Source organism: Falco rusticolus, chromosome 1 (genome assembly GCF_015220075.1).
Source record: "Falco rusticolus isolate bFalRus1 chromosome 1, bFalRus1.pri, whole genome shotgun sequence".
NCBI lineage: Eukaryota > Metazoa > Chordata > Aves > Falconiformes > Falconidae > Falco > Falco rusticolus.
Window position 1 is genome coordinate 12,842,960 of NC_051187.1, and position 20,921 is coordinate 12,863,880.

Below are 20,921 nucleotides of genomic sequence, written 5' to 3' on the forward strand. Positions count from 1 at the left end.
CAGTGTGCTTGGTACTGCCTGCCACCCCTGACCACCCTCTCTTTGCCTTTGCAGGTCCAGAGGCAGTTCCCAGCCACGCACCCGGCATGACGGACGCTCCACGGGATGCCGGCCCCAAGCAGACGGTGCCGACGCGGCCGGAGAAGCCGGCTGCGGACTTCGGCTACGTGGGGATAGACGCCATCCTGGAGCAGATGAGACGGAAAGCCATGAAGCAGGGGTTTGAGTTCAACATCATGGTCGTGGGTGAGTTCTCCCCTCGCTCCAGCTGTCCGTAACGTGCTTAGCGAGTTGTTTTTATTCTTCTGTGGCAATGTTTGTCCTCTCTGGAGTTTCCTTGGGAGCAGCAGCTCGGGCTTGGTGTTGGGGTCTCTGCCTTAGGAGTCAGCAAACCCTGCTCCCGAGGAGCTGGCTTGAATTCAGCTGTCGTTAAAGCTGTTGATGTGACATGGCCCGTGGTCCTGCGCATCTTCCACGTCTTGGGCTGCATTACCCTTAGGCACGTCCCGGAGGACAACACAGCAAGGGGTGTCGGGACTCACCGAAGCCTTTCAGGGACCTCCCTTGCCTGCTCACCTGGGAGCCCTGCGCTGGTCTGAGCAGTCGGGGGGCATGTTAGGGCTCAAGGGTAGACCAGAGCCCTTATCTTGCTAGTATTTCCAGCAATTTGGGTGAAATCCCTGCTTGCGAGTTCTCTTGTATTGTGCTGTGCAGCTCAGGCAACCATGCTACAAGTACCAGGGAAGAAATGCGGTGTGCGATTTATTGGTGGGGCTGAAGCCCAGCAAGAGGGGTTGGCATAGCTGGGTTCTTTGGCTTGAGTGGTGTCTGCTACTGGTGGCTCCTCTGGGGACCCGCAGTGTGGCACAGGGGGGAATGAGGGTGTCCCAGAGGGTGTCCATGTGCAGGGAGGGAGGGCTGGAAGGTTGTGTGTCCGAACCCTGCTGCCCACAAGCTCATGTTCAGTAGCTCGCTGAGGCCGAGGGCTGGGTGGGATGAAGGAGCTCTGTTTCAGCTGGAGGCACTGGCTGCATTGCTGGGGGGGGGTCTGCACTCCTGCAGCCCCTGGGCTCCCGGTGCCAGGGACTGCACCGGCTCCTCGCCAGCAAAATGCTGAGTATACTGGAGAGCTGGAAGGCACTACGGGACGTTGTGTGAGAGGGGAAAATAAATAAGCCTTTTCTGCTTTTTTGCAGTTATGTGTGTGTGTGTGGCCGGGTCCCGTGGAGCCCTTCATGGGGGGGCTGGGCAGGCGGCAGGGTGCTCTGCCTGAGTCTCACAGGGCAGGTGGAAGGGGCTGAGACCAGCAAAGCCCAGGCCATGGTCTGTGGCGTGATGCTGGGGCCTCAGCACCATGCCTCCTGCGAGGAGCTGCCTAGGGCTGCAGGCTTGTGCAGGGGTGCCTGCGGGGTAGGAGCCCCTGCAGCCTGGGGGGGCTGCCTGGCGTTATGGGAGGACATGATCCAGACTTTGCTAATTCTATAAAAGATACCAGTGTGCTGTAACTTCCCAGTGAGCCCTGCTGATGCTCTGCCTTTCCCATTTTGATATTTTCATACACAATTTGATCTGTGGGGAGGGCTTTCCAGGCTGAGAGATTGCTGCAGACCCAGCCACTGCTGAACCAGTTCTTGCAACGTTTTTTAACAAACCCAGCTCTTTGCTGCCAGTGGAGCAGCTCTCCTGGGGCAGAGGGATTGCAGCACTGATGCTGAGAGTCCCCAAGCGAGATTGCATGAGCCGAGCCCCTGTTTCCCTGCCAGAAGAGCCACTCATCCTTCTGTAAGCAGGCTGTGCTGCGGCAGTGCCTTGGCTTTCTGCTTTGCAGATGTAGAGGGATGTTCAGGAAAGGGCCCGGCTTTGCCTTGGCAGCGATGTGTGTGGTATGAGAGCCTGTGCTGCAGCGCGGCTGGAAAACATTGTTCTTCCCTTGGCAGGCTCTGGGCTGACTGTTTACAGGCTGGGGAATTCGTGGCAGCATAAACAAGTCAAGCCCTGGCCCTCCCAGAAACGCCGGGAAGGATGCAGAATGCGGGAGGGATGCAGAATGCGGGAGGGATGCGGGATGCGGGAGGAGCAGCATCTCGCAGGGTGCCCGCAGGGAGGGGGGTGCTCTGCTGAGGCTGGGGGGCAGCAGCCAGCCCTCATCCTACTGCGCTTCTCTAGGGGATGGTTGGGCTTCCAGGGATTAGTTTAGCTCCATTATTCCCATCCAGTCTTAAGCAGCAAGTCCTTGCATTGAAATCGTTGTAATCCCTGTTTTACAGGCAGGAGATGAGGGAAAAGAGGAGGGAGGCGACTTCTCCTGTGCAGGAGGTGGGAATGGAGCACGGCTGCCGGTGGGGGGGTCACCCTACCTGCACTGTGTCCTTGTGCTGGGGCTTCCTGGAAATCCTCTGCCTTGCATACCAGCGTCCCTGTTGGAAAGGTTTTCACCAGCCTAACTGAAGCTCTGAGAGGGGGCTTCAGCCTGAGGTCAGCTTATCTGCCAGTGCTCTGAGGCTGTGGAGATGACAAAAAAGGGCTAAGCTTAAAAAAAAAAAAAAAACAAAATCCAAAGGACATCTTTTGTGTTCAGCTTTTGGTGCAGAGCTGGGAGGAGGGCAGGGCTGGCCGGGTGCTGCGGGCTCAGCCGTGCTTCCCCTGCCAGGTTTCAGCTCGGGCAGCACGCTGGGCTGCCGGTGGGGCAGGTGGCAGCGGGTCTGCCCTGCGCTCAGCCGCTGGGGCCGTTGGGTCCCCGGGGTGCATCCGCATCCATCGCTCGGCGAGGCCAGCCTGCAGCGCAGTTCAGAGGGGGACTTTGCACCTGTGACTGCCTTTCTGGTCCCTTTCCAGGCAGAGCAGCTCCAGTGGCTTGGACAGGCATGAACACAGAGACCAACTGCCAGGAGGTCTAGCGATGTGTCACCCCACTATCCCCCTCTCCCCACATGCTCCGTGACGAGCAGCGCAGTGAGAGCTTTGCTTTGGCTCTCTGCTCCCAGCTCCAGACCTGTCTGTGCTTGGCCCCCTGTGTTTTCAGGCAGCAGAGGACCGGGAGCAGATGACCCAGCCTGGTCCGTGTGGTCCTTGTACAACCCAGCTGTGACAGTGGCTGGCAAACGGCGTTTTCCTGCACTGGATTGCAGTGTGCCATCAGGAGCGTTGCAAACTCAGCTCTAAACTGCTGTTTGCTCAGGGAGTGGGCTGGCCAGGAGGTGCTACCCAGTGCTGCTGTGCTTGGCACGGGTGCCTTTGGCAGCCTGGATGAGTCAGGGCTCTGGAGGACGTAGGTGAAACCCTTGCTGAGTCTGTGCTTAGGGATACTCTGTGGTGCTAGGGACGTGCTGACGGCAGTGCTACGGTGGCTGGCTTCAACGTAGCTTGGCAGAACGGGGCTGAAGGGACTCCCGTGGTGTGTGCAGGAGTCCTGCAGGGGCCACAACGTCAGCTCTGAAGCCAAGCATCTGCTGCCTGGGTTTTGAGGAGTTTCTTCTTTTCTTTGTTTGGGAAAATTGTTCTCTGAGCTTGTGGGACAACTGGTCTGGAGAGTCGAGAGTTGCTCGTGTCCTTTCCACACAGATCAGCCTCAGCTCTGGGATATAAAGCATAAAAATGCTTTCTCTAAAAGCTGGTTTTTCTGAAGTAGTGGAATCTGATGTGCTTCCTGGGGTGTTGTTTGTGGGACTCAGAGGAGCTCCTGGCCTAGACCTGTTTAAAAGGGTCTGTGCAGCCAGCTGGTCCGATTGCAAAAGCGAGTCCAGCAGGGAAGCAGTGGATGCTGCAGGGCTGAGTTTTGGCAGACTGTTGCTGCTGTTAATCCTGTCCAGCTAAGGGCTTGCCAAGCTGCCTTCAAAGTCTTTCCTGTGGAGCTGGACAGGGGAGGCTGCAGGGGGTTAAAGGCACAGATGTGTTGGGATGCTCCTTCCTGGGGTTCCCTGGTCGCTGTGCCCTTCTTCAGGGCTGCTGAGTGTCACCGCAGCCCTTAAAACATCCCCAGCAGTGTCTGCCTGTTCTTGGGGTTGCTGTGATTTTGGCTGGATGCAAAGAACCCCCTCTTCACCTGCTCGCTCCCAGCAGGCCGGCTGCTTTGGAGCACGGGAAGGTGCTCGCTGCCCGCAGCATCCTCCCGCCCGGGGTGGACTCAGGCTCCTTGAGCAGGGGGGGCTTCAGGGGAGCAGCTGCCCCTCTTAGCCCTGTCCTGCAGATCCGGTGCAGGCTGGGTCTGTCAGCATCCCCATCTCCTGGCCCCTGAAAAAACAGGCCGGAAACGAGCAAGTGCTGACTGTGGCTTATCCCACTCTTTTCCAGGTCAGAGCGGCTTGGGGAAATCCACGTTAATCAACACCCTCTTCAAATCCAAAATCAGCCGGAAATCTGTACAGCCGACTTCTGAAGAGCGGATCCCCAAGACCATTGAAATCAAATCCATCACTCATGGTGAGGCTGTGCAGATCCCACCTGGTGCTTTGGCTTTTGGTCTTGCTCTGCCTTGTGTCTTGGGGGCTCACAGGGATTGTGGACTTCCACTAAACCTCCTTTTTCAACTCTCTGAAAGGGCTTTTACCCTCCAGAGGTGCTTGCGGGGCTGAGAAAACATCTATTTTTTTATTTATCCACCAGCATTGTCTTAATTGTGATGGAACAAGTGAGGTGGCTGTAGAGGGGTGGCACTTCACTGGTGCTGCATCCCTTTGTAGGGCTGATTGTGCCTGTTAGAAGCTGTGAAGGTGCGTTTCTCCCCTGGGAGCCAGCTCCAGCCCTCCAGCTGATTTTGGGAGGGTGGGCTTGGCCAGAGGACCCATCAATGCTTGCCTTACGTCCTGGCTTTTGTCTCCGTTTCAGAGATAGAAGAGAAAGGGGTTCGCATGAAGCTGACAGTCATTGACACCCCGGGCTTCGGAGACCACATCAACAACGAGAACTGGTGAGCTGGCTGTGCTGATGTGGGGACTGGTGCAGAGGGAAGGTGCCTGAGCCCCGGGGCATCCTGACCTGGAGCTGGTGCCGAGGGCCATAGCCTGGTCCTGTGCCACCCACACTCTGTGGCGGGCAGAGGAGAGGGCTGTTGTGGGTGGCAGCACAGTGCCATGCTCCCCGGGGCTGATCCTGGACCCTGTGAGAGCCCACAAACATCCTGCTGTTCCAGGCATGAGACAACCTTTGTTTGCGGCTGGGAGCAGCTGTGCTGGCGTGGCTGGTCCCCGACCTCGCTCATGTGGCTCTGAAGGCTGAACCCTGCCAGGAGTCCCTGGGACAGTGCCTGGTTGTGCGGGATGGCCCCTGGGCCAGGGCAAGCACTGGCCGATGGCAGGTGCCTTCTCCTCACCATAAGCTGGGATGGGCTTGTGGATTTGATGCTGCTCTTGCTCCTGTGCCATGACACCCTGCAAAGGAGCCAAAGGATGCTCCCGGCCCTGCCCCACTCAGCAGCTGGGTCCAGGAGGAGAGAAGGGAGGACGTTTTAGGCACTTGCTTGTCTAAACCAGCCAGTAAATCCCCGCCTGCTGTGATGTGCGGGGGTTGCCAAGCAGTGAGCATCTGGCGTTTGTGATTTCCCTGCTGCCCACAGTTGCTGTATGAATGGGAGATGACAGGAACTCGTGTGAGTGTGTTTTGGTTTTGTTTGTTTGTTTTACGGGATTCTGTAGGATGCGGAGCATCCCCGGCTTGGCAGGCTCTGCTTCACACAGTCAGGCCAGGAGGGAGGTTCAGGATGGTCCAGATCCCTCACACAAACCCATCATCCTGCATTCCTCTCTCTGCAGCTGGCAGCCCATCATGAAGTTCATCAATGACCAGTACGAGAAGTACCTGCAGGAGGAGATCAACATTAACCGGAAGAAGCGGATCCCCGACACACGGGTGCACTGCTGTATATACTTCATCCCAGCCACCGGCCACTCGTACGTACCCTGCTGTCCTCGCTCAGACCCTCGGGGCTTCCCTCTCCTGCACTCGGTCTCGGCAGCTCAGCCATTGGGGTCATCCTTGGGATCATCGTGTGTTTCCTGGGGACTTGGGGAGCTTGAGGGCAGCGTGAAGCTGGTCCTTCCTAGGGCTGGAGCATCTGGACCTCTTGCGGTGACACAGCAGAGAAATGTGGCATTTCCTCTTCCGAGGGGCCATCAGAGCCTCCCTGAGCTCCAGCCAGCTGCTTGCTCTGCTTCCGTCACCTTGCTTGCTCAGCCGAGGACAGACACAAGTCACTGAGCTCCCAGGTTGGGCAGAAAGGCTGTCTTCGCAAACACAACGTTAATTTTTGTTGCTGTGCCCCTGCCTTTATAAGGGAAGAAGCTGTTTTCCCTCCTGCTACCAAGGGGGTGAGCACCCTCACCCTTTAAGGGTATTTGGTAGATTGTTTTGACTAGTCTGCAAGTGGGATGCAGTTTATTCAGTGCAGAGATCTGGCTCTGGCACTTCTCAAGCAACAGCATCAAAGGCCCAGATCCTGCTCTATTTTTTATTCTCTCTCTCTTTTTTTTTTTTTTTTTTTTTTTCCTAGGCATGTAGCCCGCAGTGAAAATCTGGGGCGCTTAATGTGTCTTGAATAACGTGCCTTAAAGTATCACAACATAAAATGAGACCTAAGTTTCCTTTTGATTTGTGTCAATTCCTTCCACTCCTGGCTCTGTCTGTATGGGGACTTTTTTGGGTCTGTTTTCAAAAGTAAACTTAAGCCGCCAGCACTGTATTAATGTCAGCCTTTTCCTCTTCCCTGTGTAGAGATTTATTCCAATAGAAAAGACTTTGTTTTGCTTCTGTCAGTGGGTAGACCAAAAATGCATCCTTCACTGGAATAAGATGACTGCATAGGCCAGTTATGCTCTTCTTGTGTAACTGGCTGTTGATTGGGAGCAGAGGGGCCGACGACACGTTTATGGTTTAATATGATAAAGCAAAAAAACGTTTCAAAGGGAGGTGATGTTTTCAAGCCAGTCTCGCAGTTGGTCCCGCTTATCTCAAGCCCCGATCTGCAGGCCCTGCCTCAGCAGGTTGGGGTGTTGCAGCATTAGCTACCTCAAGGTTTTTCTCATCGCTTTGGGTGTTTAACTCTTAAAAGCGTGTATGATGCTTAGACCCTGCGGGCAGCTACCTGCACAGAGGGTGCACAGTTTGGGTGGCAGAGCTGCCCCTCCTGTGCCGCGCAGGCGGTGGTGTGGAGCCCCATCCCCTGCCGGAGCCTCTCCAGCCGTGTGCTCTGGTTTCTCTCACCCGCCGGCAAGCAGCAATTGTGTGGATATTCGGCTGCTTTTTTTCTTTCTCTCCAACAAACATGTGTTTCCAATATCCCAGCCAGCCCGGTGGTTGGAGGCTGTTGTTGCTGAGCCCTGCGCTGATCCTCCCTCCCCATAGCCTGACAGCCTGGCTGGGGCCGGCGCTCGCCCCCGGCCGCGTCCGTGCCCCGTGTCAGCCACCCTCTGCCCCGTCCCCTCCCGCCACAGCATGGAGATAAGCTGAGGAATGGGTGAAGAGGGACAAACCCCACTGGGAGGGAGAAGCTGTTGGGAAATTTTGCTTCTCTGGGAGACTCGGAGGTGTTGGGTTTCCTTTCTGCTCTCTTGTGAAGCCCAGTTACATTTCTCATCATCACGGAGGAGCTTTGCGCAGTGCTGCCTGTGGTCCAGGGGCATGGATGGATGGCATGGATGGATGGCACGGCCATCTCTCCTGCTGGGTGGAGCTGCTGCAGCAGCACTGGTAGCAGAGGATCGTGCTCATTTTGGGGGACGAGGGCTCAGGAGGCACGTTTGTGCCTCCATCAAGGTGCGTGGTCCGTAGTCCCTTGCTGAAGGTATGGGAAGGGCATGGAGGTCCCAAGGGAAGGGCATGGAGGTCCTTGCTGCGGTGCCTCTGGCTTCTCTGGGAGGTGATGGGGAGCATGGCTGGTAAGGGCAGTGGCTTGTAGTGGTGCAGGGACCTGCACTAGGGGCATCAGCACCCAGCTGTGGAGGACCGTCCACATGGCACCATTCAAGTGCTCCCTGTGCCGCTTACCATCCTGGGATGCTTGGTGCCGTCTGTCCTGGGGCAGTGCTTGCACAAGTCTTGTTTGTGTTTCCTTCGGGCAGCTGCTGCCTTCACCATGTGACACATCCAAAGCAGCGGCGACTCGTGTCCGTCTGTCCCTCCTTGCTCTTGGGATAGGCATGGCACAGGACTCGGCATCCCTTCCCCAGCGCATGGACACCGTGGGCAGCCGGGGCTCAGACTGCCAGGTCACTGGGCGAGAGCTTGCTTTTTTCTTAAATAAAAAGCAGAAAGGGAAAAAACCCACAAACCCCGAGGCTAACCAAGTGCAGATTCAGAGGCTGGAGCAGTGGAGTGCTTGGCTCCATTTCAGTCTGGTCCTCCCATTTCGGGAGCTCAAGGGTTAATCAGCAGAGAAGTTTCTGTTGCTGTCTCTCTGTGCAGGGAGATGGGGGCAGCTTTGCAACCCATCTACTTTGCACACACCCTGTCCTTCTTGTAACACTCCTGTAAAACCATGTTTGCGAAGACTAAGTAACGTGCTGGCAGGAGCTTTTGGCTGCAGCCGCACAAGCCCGGCTCTTTGCCACCCAATAAATATCTCAGACCTTGACCCCTGTGCAGCTCGGCTTGGCTCGGCTCTGGAACGGGCCTCAATCATCGCCCCGGCCTCTCAGCCTCCTTGCTGCCCGTACCAGAGCTGTTGGCCGACAGACTGCTGCTTTCCCTCTAGCTGCCCCTCTCAGGTGCCCACCAGGACCCTCGAGCAGGCTGACGGGTCCCAGTGATGGGGCTGGGTGGCTGCTGGGTGCTCACTGGTGTTTGCTCAACGCACAGCTCAAATTCTTGCTGCTAGTTCGATCTGGGGCACAACCAAAAGGAAATAACTTTGCAGCTCGCCGAGAATTTGGATTCCTTCATGGCATTTCAAGGGAACCAGCAGGAATGAGCCTCTGCTTAGATCCTGTCTGTGCACGGTGGCTGTGGGCGATGCAGAAATAACGTGTGCCCAGCCACGGCAGTGTGTACCCAGCGGCACTGCCTTCCCCAGCCCCAAAGCAAGAGGGGACGGGGAGCAACCGGCACTGGCTGGGGTGGGCTGGAGCCTATCCTGCAGCTCCTGCTCCAGCCCATCCACACCCTTTAGAGCTCATCCACCCCCTCTCAGCACAGCCCGAAGTGTGTGTGCACCTAGTTGTAAGTTAATAATATCAGGGACCATTTAGGGAAGGGGAAGAAAACAGATTCTTTTTCTTCTTGAGCTCTATCCTGGTTTTCATGATATGCTTGGAGCAGATTGCATGCACCTGAAATGAAATAACATGCTTTCTCGTGCTGTTTTGTGTATTTGTGTATATAAGGGTTTCACTGCTCATCCTTGCCAGGTGCTGGCATTGATGTTTTGTGCAGGTGAACCGAATTCGGATACCTGGCAGAGGCCAGCACTGCTGTGCCTGTGGCTTGTCATGCGATAGTGGTATTTAAACACCAGAACTGGTCCCTGCAGACACCAGCAGAAGTCTCTGCTGCCTTGGGCTGTACCGTGCAGCAGGAGGTTAAGAGGAATTAGGTCTGTGCTTGCCCCACTGTGACCTTGGCCCTGTCTGCCTGGGTCTGTACAGGGCTATTAGTGCAAATCAAGGTCTTTGCACTTGTGATCACCTTAAGGCGGTTACTCTCCTTTGGTGCCTTCAGGTGAACGTGATGTCTAGCAACAGGTCTGGTTCTTAGTGAAAAGAATCACTTTCTTTTGAATACTTAATGGTTTTTTTGGGCTACCCAGCAGGAATTGGTGGGATATCTAGAAATATTGCAAAATAACCTGAAAATACACAGTTTGCACTTCTGGGGAGTCCCTTGGTTCCCCTCCTGTCTCCAGGATGGTGCAGAGAGCTGCCCATGGGAGATGACCTCCATGGATCATGCACTTGCAGAAGCCCATCAGAGCAGAAAGTCGTGTCAAAGGTGCCTTGGGCTCTTCTGGCTTTGGGTGCAAACTGGTGTGGGACATGGTCACTGTGCCTGTGTGGGTGCTGGTGGACACTGCAGGGCTGTGGGCTGGCTCTGGCTCTGCCCTGCTCTCAGGCTAACTGCCAGCATCCTCCAGGTACTGGTGAGGGCTGGGTAACGGGCTCTTACGTGTCAGGCGAGCTGAAACTAAAATGTCTGGCTGATTGTGAATTCATCTGCGTTGGCTACAGATGTGTCTTGGTCTTTGCTCTAAAAGAAAAGCTGATGAAAGAGGCAGGAACACAGGCTCGGTAGGGAAGAGGCTTTTAGAGGGAAAAAATTGTTTGAAAAATAGCGAAGAGAGAGGAGGGGAGAGAAGTCTGCTGGGAAAGGAGCATAACTGCATTACTTCCTTGGAGGTCTGGGAAATACATTATGCAGAGCTCCAAACAATGTTTGCCAGCAGCAAGTCTGCTTAGATGTGTCCATGGGGGTTTCCTTGTGTTTTTTCTTTTTTTTTTCTTCTTCTTTTTTTTTCTTTTATTTTTTCTTTTAATAGCTGGACTCTTTCTTCCCTGGGGCCCAGGGTGATCTGCGACTCCCAAGTTTGTGTTAGGAACTCATTTGTCCGCACACTAATGATGTGCTCTGAGCTATGTGTGCCATTAGCGTGCAGGGAGACGGTCCTCCTGGCACGGTCCAGCCTGATCCCTGGGAGGAGAGTGGGTTTGAGCAGGGAAGGGCTCAACTGGGACAGCACTGCTGGCTGTGCTGGAGCAGCCTGGAGCTGCCACTTTTGGGTCCGCTGGAGGTGAGTGGGTCTCTCCAGGGCTGGACACCCCACCTGGGTCTGGAGCTGGGCAGGGGTGGCCTGGTGGGGTGGGGATGCTGCTTGGTGACTGCTGAGGAGCAGGATCAGCCCCTTGCCCTTTGCATTCCTGTGACTCTGGCTGGGTTTGCAGGAGCTGTGCTGGGTCTGTGGGGGTCTCTGAGCCCTTTGTGGGGCCCAACAAGACCATGGTGGGGTTTGGCTTGAGCATGTTGGCAGTTGGTGCTTTTGGCCATGTTCTCTGCGAGTGCTCTGTTCTGCTCCATGTTTCCCTGTGCAGGGCTCCTGCTGAGTGCCTGCTTGCACCTCGGCATTTTAAGTCGCTGTCCCATTTATTTTGGTCTCTTCCCTGTTGCCATGGGCCTCTGGTTTGTGGCACAGGGCTGGTCTGCCCCTGGGGAAGCTTCATTCTTGGCCCTAACTCTGCCACTGAAGCCTACAGCTCCTCTGAAAGATGACTTCATCTCTGTCCCAGTTCCACCAAAGATGTGTTGGGTCATGTCCTGCTGCCACGTGTCACCACTGGAGGTCATGGGGATGTACGAGCGGCAGAGGTGTCCCTTTGCTTCTGGGGCTCTGGTGCTGACTTGCCTGCTCCTTCCTTGTGTGCTTTCAGCAAGGGCTGGTTTCAGACAGGGTCCTTAATGCATGAGCGCTCTGAAGGTGTTCCTGTACCCTGGCTTCCCCTGGGACCTCCAGATTTCCTTTTTTCAAAGCAACATCTGCTCAACTGTCCCACGTGGGCATCTGTCCCCATCGCCACCAGAGACACCGAGGGGGACCTGCAGCAAGTGGAGGTGTCCCAGGGAGGGCTTTCCTCTGGTTGGCTTGGGAACCCCAGCAGTAAAAACACCTTCAGGGAGGACTGAGGAGCGAGGCAGGGTCCTGGCCAGGCGCCCTCACAGCTGTCTGCAGCTGGACCACAGCCCTCGGATGCGGAGGAGCATGGCACTGGAGGTCACATCCGTGCTGTCAGCAGGAGCGTTTAGCAGGGAGGGATTTCCTGAGAGGCTGATCACTGGGGTTATGCAGTCTTTGCAGCTTTCCTCTGCTGAGACTTTCGTTGCAGAGATTTTCTGACGTTTTTGCCCTCTGGAACAAGCAGCATCTCTTCTGTGCTCTGTGAGCCCCTGGAGAATTAGCAGACCTTTTTTTAATCCCAGCTGATGGATGTGAGATACAATCCTGGCTTGTGCACAGCGATGGGCTCGTGCTCAGCGCAGGAGGGAGCGTGAGCAGGAATAGTCACCTGTGGCTGTTTCCACATCGTGCTATCCCTGGAAGGTGGGTGATGGTGGCTGACAGTTTGGATAGGGCTGGGGGAAGTTTTGCACCGTGGTCTGTCCCCAGCTTAATTTGAACGTCGCGGACAGGCTGGCCCTATGGCCAGCATCGCCCCTGCTCTCATCCCGGCTTTGCCAAGGACACGGGGAGCTCTGGGCAGGGTCCCCGCAGTCCCCTGTGGCGGAGCATCTATGCAGAGATAAAAGCCCTCTCCCACTTCACAGGGCTTTGCGAAGGTCCACGGGGTGCTTTGAAAGGGAAATGTTTTAAGCGTTTGTCTGCAAACCACCTCTGAGACTGACACGTGCTGTCGTGCTTTTAAGAAAATGTCTTTATTTGTCCTGTCTGAAAGGAGGCGATTCCTCCTCTTGTATCTCGTCCTTGAATGCCGCCTCTCTGCCAGGGGGCTGCGGCAGCCCCCACCTCGCTAGTGGTGCGCGAATCCCCTTTTTCTGCTACATTTTTCAGGCTCCGACCGCTAGACATCGAGTTCATGAAACGCCTGAGCAAAGTGGTCAACATCGTCCCCGTGATTGCAAAAGCCGACACGTTAACGCTGGAGGAGAGGGACTACTTCAAACAAAGGGTAAGGGGCTGGCGGCTCTTATCCAGGCTCCCACCTCCTGTCCCCCATCCCCTCAGCCCCCTTCCCCTCCCCCGGCAGGGCTGGGGAGGTGAGTGCCTGGCCGGGAGCCCAGCGCATTCCTCCGGCTGCAGCCCTGAGCGATCCCACGTGGCCAGAGGAACAGCCTGCGCTCCAAGCAGTTCCTTGTGTTTCTCTTGGATCTTTGTCAGTGCAGGATAAGTTTCAAGCTCTGAGTCTCCAGACCTGTTTCTCCTGCCTCCTTTGTTGTTATTTTCAGGCTGGTTGCTGTTGTTTTGGGAGGCAGCGGGTGCCGCACACAGAGGCGGGAAAACCCTTTCTGTGCAGCATCGTGCACTGATGCAGGAACCAGGCAAAAAAAAAAAAAAGTGTGGATTTTCTGAGCTCAGCTGGGCAAGATTTATGGCAGAAGCAAGGCATGAAATTCCCTTGATCGCCTTGGTCAGGAGTGGGAGGTGGGGAGCCGAGGAGGGGCTGTGTGAATCCACAGCATGGCATGGGCTTTTCTCCCTGCACGCCTGGTGCTGCCAAGAGGTGGAGATGCCCCACTTTGGGGTTCGGTAAGGGGCTCTAAATCACTTTGTGCAGCTGATGGATGTGGCTGGAGGCGTGATGGTCTCTGTTCCCTGCAGAAGCAAGCAAGCCACCAAGCTGGTTGTCTGTGTGTCTGAACTGCAGGGAAGTGAAATGAAGGGAAAGGGGGTTGTGCCAAAAGGGCAGTTTTAGGGGCCACCTCCACTGGTTATGGAGAGGATGGCCTGTTGTCCAGGGGTTGTTTGATGCTCTCATGCAGAAGAGAATGAGCCACCCCTTCCCACACCAGTGTCAGCCTGGTTCTTGACGAGCAGCATCAGGCACTGAAATATCCAGTCTGGTCTGCGGGGCTGAATCCAAACTCTGCAAGCAGTTCCCTTAGCAGTGAGAGAGGTAATCCGGGCTGGGCTTGGTTGGTGTGTCAGTCTGTTTGCACCGAGATCTGCAAGGATCTAGTGCAAGAGGATGGCAGGGTGAGTCCACAGTGCCCCATCTGCACTCTGCAGTGGCTTTTGCAGGCTGCTGGCTCCATTCAGAGGCTACAAGTGCACGTATCTGTGTGTCTGCGGGTGGCTGGCTGGCTGTTTGGGACCTAAAACATCACCTGGGCAATCTCAGCTGTGCATACCATCCTTGTGTAATGAAAGACCATGGGGAGACCACCTGGCTTGCCTGCTCTGCATGGGCTTGGCACAGGATGAGCTCACCTTATCACTAATTACATTCCTGATGGTAACCAGACCCCCAAAATCCTTCCAGATGGAGAGCACGTAGCCACGTGGCCCTTCTGCTAGGGGCTCACCCTCCTTGTGCTCACAGCTCTAGATCCACTGGTGCAAATGAGGGCAGGGAATTGGTCCAGGTGGGCACACGCTGGGACCTTTCGCCTTTGCTCCAGCATGCCTGTGTGTGTGCTTGCAGAAAGCAGAACCCTGTCTGCACCTGGGGGTGTCGCTGGTTCAGAGAGATGATAAGGGTTTGGGTTTGGATTGGGGTGGGCAAGTGACGGTGAAGCACCAGCCTGGCCGCAGGCTACGTAGCTTGATGTCGGCGCTGCACTGAGTTAGTGGAATGGGCTCCCATGCCCTGTGGAGTTGGCTTTGTTGGGTTGTTCCCCTAAAAATATCTTGTGGGTTTGGCTGGGGGGTTTCTCTGAGCTGGATCCACTTCCTTTGCCAGCCTGCAACACTGCAACATATATATGCATGCAACGGAGGAATATATTGCCATAGGAAGTGATGGGAGTGGGTGCACAGGCTGGGTTTGGATTTGCAGCTTTTTTGGAGAAGGCTGATCCTCCTGCGCCTTGAGAGCGGAGCCTCCACCCAGGAGTCAGATGTCAGTGTCTCTTTGCCTTGCACGAAGGCAGTGTCCTTAGAGGCCAGTCTTCCAAGCTGTCCCTGTCCCTGTCCCCTTGGATCAAGCGCTGCTGTGACTCCTTTTCCAAGGACCGTATGCAAACATCAGAAAGCAACTTCCTAACTTCGGGTTGCGTGCCTGGCAGCTACGTTCTCCATCGCTTGATGCAGCTTGTATTGTCTTACTGTCTTTTGCAATCCCAAAGCAATGCCCAGCTCATATAACTGCATCTCACTCTCAGCCTGAACCGTGTCTTGGGCAGCAGGTTCTTGCAGATTCCAGGGCAAGCGCTTGGTAGGTGTGTAGTGGTTAAACACAGGTCTCTTGCTCAGGTGGGCAGGGTTGAGGATGGAGAGGGAAGATGCCGCTGCCAGGCATTGCCGTGACCTGTGGGCATTGCTCACGAGAGGCTCTTGGGTCAGCTGGGAGCAGCCGCGGTGATGGGTGTGCAGCTCCTCTCCGTCTCCCTCACATGTCCCTCTGCTCTTCCCTCCTAGATAATGGCTGATCTTCTCGCCAATGGGATCGACGTGTATCCTCAGAAGGAGTTTGATGAAGACTCTGAAGATCGGCTAGTGAATGAGAAATTCAGGGTTAGTGGGGGGGGGCGGGTTGGGTGGGTCCTGCAGCTCCAGGGGCTGGTGATGTGCTGGAGGTGTCTCTTGCAGAGGGCCTCTATTTTCCTTCCAAACTGCTGTGCCTCTGTCCACGGGGTCTGCCCAGGACCAAGGGTCCCGCCAGAGCTCAGAGCAGGGACAGAGGGTGAGGAAGGCACCTGGGTCAGGTGTCCTCTCCTGTCCACGTAGCTGCTGCTTCCAGCACCATTCCTCAAAGGTGCTGTCGGTGAGCAGGGAGGTCCCATGGCCCCCGGCCCTGCCCCAGGCACAGGGGTGCAGCCTTCCTGGCGCTGGCGGGGAGTTTGCCCAGGAGCTGCCCTGCTTTCGTGAATGTACGTTCCTTGCTACAGTAAGTAGCTAACATTTTTATTTTTTTTTGACTCATTAAAGTTGATTGGAAAAATTCAAGGAAGCAACAAGTCTTCTAGGGACTGTTAAGTACAAAGACACCACCTTGGATTGGGAAATGATGGAGCCACAGGGTGCCAGGTGCTGGGGGCGATTCCCAGGGAAGCATTATACCTTTGTCCTGCCTGTACGCTGGTGCCTGCCCATGAGGTGCTGGGCTGGACTGGTTTTGGACTGGACACGGGTGCAAGATGCTGCTGCCCAGGTCCTGGGCTGCCTGTGGTCCCTGGCAGGCAGCGCTGCTCAGGAGCATCAGGGACAGACCAGCTCATCCTATGAAACTCTCTCCTGAAAACAGCTTGATGTAGGAGTTTGCTCACCAGCTTGGTTTCCTGCCTGGTTTTCAGGAGGAAAACTTACCCCTGTTTTTCCGTTTCCTCAGGAAATGATCCCGTTTGCAGTGGTGGGCAGTGACCAGGAATACCAGGTTAATGGAAGAAGAATCCTTGGAAGGAAGACCAAGTGGGGCACCATTGAAGGTACCTTGTCCTTGTTTCCCTACCTCCTGAGCCCATCTCCCTGCCCTGACAGAACGTGGTGAGGTCTAGAACCAGCAGTAGTTGTGGTGTATATAGAGCTTCCCTGCCCCTCCAAAGAAAATAACTTCCCCAGTGTTTGAGGACTGGAAATACTTTGGCCAATGCTCCTGCGCCAGGTTTCTGTCCCTTTGTGCGGCTCAGGGGGCTGCTGAGTGCTGGAGGGGACACTTCGGGGTGGCTGGTGGCTGGCTTCTGCTTGTCACACTGATAGCTGGAGCTGGATTTCAGGTCACACAAGTGACATCTTTGTGTCTCAAGCCCAGATTAGGCCTTGCCTTTCCCTGGCATCCGTACCCTCCACCACGCATTCGGTTGCTGCCCTTGTGGGATCTCTTCCCAGTTCCATTTTTATCCCATCAGCATCTTCATTTTTTTTTCTCCCCCATTTTAAATCATGGTTTAAAGGCTAGATGAAAGCTCCTGGCTCCAGCAGATCTACACATTTCCCTGTCCCTGGTTTCTGGCAGCCATCTGGCACATCTCCAGTGCCACCCCTCTTATTTTCCTCCCTTTCATTTCATAGGTTTCTCTCATTTATGAGTCCTTTTAATAGGAATCCTGTGTTGAGGGAATGGCTTAACAAAGATGCCAGGAAAATCAATGTATTTTAAAGCTCTGCTGCCCTCTTGTGCTCTGTCCCTGGAAACTTGAATTTGATGGGATTCATTAAAGCACTCGCCTTCGGTATGTAGGATCTGCCTTCAGCAGGGAGAGCCCAGGACCCAGCTATGGCCATGGGCAGCCTTTGCAGAGCAGCGCTGTTTGTTGTCTTGCCATTCCTGCATGATGTACTAGCCTTTTTAAGTATAAAAAAAACATAATCAAGAAAGGGAGTTGATCCTCTTAAGTTCAAATGCCTGGTAAACTGCAAGCTATCAGACTAAGCATGGTGGAACAACACCCCTTGATTTTTCCCTCTTGCAAACACTCTTCCTTGCTCCGAGCCCTGCTGGGACAGCAGTATCCTCGGTCAGCAAGGGATCGCGCCTTTCCATGGCGCCGGCAGCCCAGGCAGCCGGCACCAGCATGCCTGGGATACCGCCAGTTGCTCCTGGCAGAGCTGCAGATGAAGCAGTGCTGGATGCCTGGCACTTGCTGCAGAGCCCACGCTGTCCCTTTCCCTGCCTCGCTGGGGGCCCATTTAAAGCTTGTGTTGGTCCGAAGCGGGGTTGCGCTGGGGGATGCTCCCGGGAGCTCCCTTGTTTGGCAGGACATGGTTGGAAGGGACTGGGAGTGCTCAGCTGGACCCCAGCTGGTGGTGCTGAGCTGGGGCAGGTACCTGGGTACCAGCTTTACAGCAGTGAAGAGGAGTCTCGAGTCCTGCACCCTGTAGCCCCTGGGGTAAGTCCCCGTCTTGGCCCCTGCACACTGGTGGAGCCCCGTAGGGTCCTTCTTGCCCCGAGTGGTTGCCAACTCATGACATGGGTGTGTGTTGATGGGTTTCTCTCTCTTCCTACCAGTGGAGAACACGACACACTGTGAGTTCGCCTATCTGCGGGACCTCCTCATCAGGTCAGTAGGACTGTGCCCTGTCCCTGTAGCCTTCAGTCACCAGGTGACATCCAAAGAAAGGGGAGAGCCCAGGCCAGCTTGAAGCAGCTGCTTTGCTCTGCTTCTCTGGCCATCCCTCCCTCCCTCCCTCCCCTCCCAGCCTGCTGCAGCCCCTCTGTGAGGGGTGGCCCCACGCAGTGGGACATGGCTTCAGGTGGCTTTTCTCAGCTACGGTGCTGAGTTAAGGGAGCAGAGGAGCAGTGGGTGGGTCAGGACAGGCTCCAAGATTGCTGGCAGTGTGCAGCGTGGCTCCAGCTCGCCTGCAAGCAGCTGGGAAGTCTTTTGGCCTTAGGGATCCCTCACCAGCCCCAGGTCCTACCCCCAGTCTGGAGACATCACCCGCCTGCATCCCAGAATTGTGCTGTTGGGGGGTCTGGGTGATCCCTGGTCCCTCTCGGAAGAGGCATCCCTGCCACAGAGGAATGGGAGGCCGTGCCCCTTGGCTTGCTGGAGAGGGCATTGGGCTCTTCCCGAGTTACGGCTGCCAGGTGAGCTCCGCATGCTGGAGCTGTTGCTGGCAGATACTTGCAGGACCAGGGTCTTCCCAGGTGGGTGTTACACAGCCAGGGCTGCAGCGTAGCCAAGCACAGGCTCTTGGTGCCAGTGAAGGCTTCTGGTCTTGGCTGCCCATGACTGCCTTGGCTTCCCTCTTGTGCCCTAAAGACACCGGTAGCCGGTGAAGCAGGAGGGGAGATTTGGGCTGGAGGGGGTGTCTGGAAGCAGCGGTTGGGGGGTGCCAGGGTCGGGGTGGCGAAGGCTGGGCTGGCAAACCTGTGCCCACTGAGGTGTGATCGCCACCGTCTCCCTTTCCCGCAGGACACACATGCAGAACATCAAGGATATTACCAGCAACATCCACTTCGAAGCCTACAGGGTCAAGAGGCTGAACGAGGGCCAGAGCTCGCTCTCCAATGGCGTGACCGACAAAGAGCTCGTGGCCAACGAAATGTAACCGTCTCGCTCCATAGCCAGGACCTTGCTCACTCACGCTCGCTATTTCTCCCCTCTTCCCCCTTTATTTTTATATAAATCCTCTGCCACTGTTCCTCTTCCCTGCCCCCCCAAACCCCCTGCCAATGTTAACTGACCAAATAACCAGACGCCGCCTCTGTCGTGCGGAGTGGGGCGACCGCCCCCCCCCCCCCCCCCTGCTTTGTGGCATGAGTTTTGTTCTCAGCCCCTGGTCCAGCATCCCTGGGCAGGGGACCATCCCCCCCCCGCGGGGGTCGGGCTCTCGCTGGCCCAACAGCCGAGCTGGGGGGGCAGAGCCGTGGGGCTGGCAGGGTTGGGGTGCCCCCGGGAGCCCTCCCTGCCCCTCCGTGCAGAGGCTCTTCTCCGTCCGTTGGAGGCAGGGGTTTCTCCAGGCGAATGTAGCCTTCGGAAGCAAGGTACGGTGGTGTGAAGAGAGCAAGACTGTGCCATTGTTGTCTCCTGCCACCTCCTCAGAGCCCTCCACAGCCCTCCGGGACCCACCAGCCCCCAACCCAACCCCCCTACCCTACCTACATGCAATAAACTGGGAGTGTTTAGGTGTCACCTCGCTTGTCACCGACCCCCGGCCAGGCAGAGCGACCTGCTTTGGGAGAAGTGCCTTTTCAGACTGTTACCTTGCAATAGCGTGGGAGAGGAGAGGGAGGGCTTGCCTTGTCTGTCTTTGCAGCCTGCAAAAGGCCTGCAACGCTTTGTAGAGACTCCTTTTCCCTCTCCCTTGGATCATAGATATGGCCAGTGTCCTGGGAACACTTGTGTATTTATTTTTCGTTCAGTTGGGTGGTTTATTTTCTGCTGAAGGCTGGGAGTATGTTTGGCCAAAGGGGGCTGGGAGTGGAACACCTCTGCAAAGTGGTGGTGGGAGGTGGAGGGTTGTCCTGTCTGACCCTTGTGATTCTGGGGATTTTCCCTATGTCAGAGGAGGCTGTTGGGTATTTTTTAGGGTTTTTTTTTTATTTTTTGGATCCCCTGTGTGACATGTACAGGTAACATGCTCCTCTGTTTTGGTAGCCCTTGTGCCAGGGGACTCTGCATGGGCGGACCGAGCCCTGCAGCCATGGGGAGGGCTGGGGCAGCATTTGTGGGTGCTGTGCCCCATGCCCCCCCGTGCTTTGCCCCTTCATGCCTCCTCTTTCAGTGAGTCTCCAGTAAATAAGACCCTGCAAGGGGGTCGGTTAAGTAACGCTGTGACACAGGAGAGGGTGGTCCTGGAGCAGAGTGCTGCAGTCCTGCCCCCAGCCCTGGCTCCGCTTCCTTTCTGTTGCCTGCTCCATCAGTCTGTTTCTTCTCTAAGGAATAAAACTTCCTGCAAATCACGACCCCCCCCCCTTTTTTTTTTTTTTGGGTGGGGTGAGGGTGGACAGCGTACTAAAATGGCAGCATGTCCCATCCTCTAGCACTGGAAGGTGCCTGCGGAGCCCACCCAAGGGTCTCCATGGGTGGCAGCCACCTTCTTTAGCACAGGTGACCAGGAGGAGGGAGGGAGTTGCTGTCACCTTGGTGGGGATGCCCAGATGAGGTTGCTCAGCGAAGGGTTTGCAGGGGCTCCCCACACATGTCTGCCCCCCTCCCCCGGCATCCAAAGGGGTGCCTGCAGGGGATGCGTCGCAAGGAGAGTCCGCTCTCCTTAACTCATGTTCCCCCCTGCAACAGCACAAGGGAGCTGTGGGGAAGAACAACTACCTACTTGCTGACTTGCTATGTTTTAGCAAAAACAAAACCAAAAAGAGGTGTGTTAACTGAGAAATATATATTTCAAGCGCTAAAAGAGACTATGAAAGGGGGGAGAAAATCTCGTGTGAGGCACTTCTGCAAATGTCATCGTAAACTTTCTTTTTTCCCTCTAGTTGACATCTCAAGCTGGGCCAAGCAAGACATGCCGCTTTCTCCTTTGTAACCTGACTTTTTTTGGGGGGGAAAGAAAAAGAAAATAATACAATAAAAAAAGCCTTCATCCAGATCCATTAAAATGGCCTTTTGGGGGTTATAAGCATTATGACAAATTTAGTCCATTTTTGTATAAATAATAGTGTTTAATATGTATTTCCCAAAATAAATGTTTCGAATGCAAATAGAAGGAGACTTGTTTGGAAATGTCTGTTGCCAGCTGTGGTGTGATCGTTGCTGCATGGACCCAGCGGGGCTGGGGGTGACGGGAGGCTCCAGCTGCAGAGCTGCTGTGCTCTGCTCTCTCTGAGGGGTGTATTTGTTCCTAACCCCCTTGACTCTTCCTACCTCAGATATCTGCCCTAGGTACTCTGCAAAATGCTGAACTGCTGGTGCTCAGTGCCCTGGTGACCAAGCCA

General features: G+C 55.5%; 1 protein-coding gene across 7 annotated transcripts in view; it reads left to right on the forward strand.

Annotated features, from left to right (window-relative positions):
* Positions 1–20,692, forward strand: part of SEPTIN9 (septin 9) — a 144,306-nt gene extending 123,614 nt beyond the window's left edge. For 6 of the 7 annotated variants that reach the window (XM_037410279.1, XM_037410297.1, XM_037410287.1 and 3 more), the window contains 9 exons: positions 55–246; positions 4,291–4,419; positions 4,825–4,906; positions 5,748–5,885; positions 12,482–12,599; positions 15,008–15,103; positions 15,918–16,014; positions 17,535–17,586; positions 18,442–20,692. In XM_037410279.1, coding sequence (XP_037266176.1) covers positions 55–246; positions 4,291–4,419; positions 4,825–4,906; positions 5,748–5,885; positions 12,482–12,599; positions 15,008–15,103; positions 15,918–16,014; positions 17,535–17,586; positions 18,442–18,577 — 1,040 coding nt within the window. In that variant the 3' untranslated portion in view covers positions 18,578–20,692. The remainder of the gene's footprint in view (positions 1–54; positions 247–4,290; positions 4,420–4,824; positions 4,907–5,747; positions 5,886–12,481; positions 12,600–15,007; positions 15,104–15,917; positions 16,015–17,534; positions 17,587–18,441) is intronic. The other variant, XM_037410270.1, reaches the window with a different exon arrangement.
* The last annotated feature ends 229 nt before the right edge of the window (positions 20,693–20,921 follow it).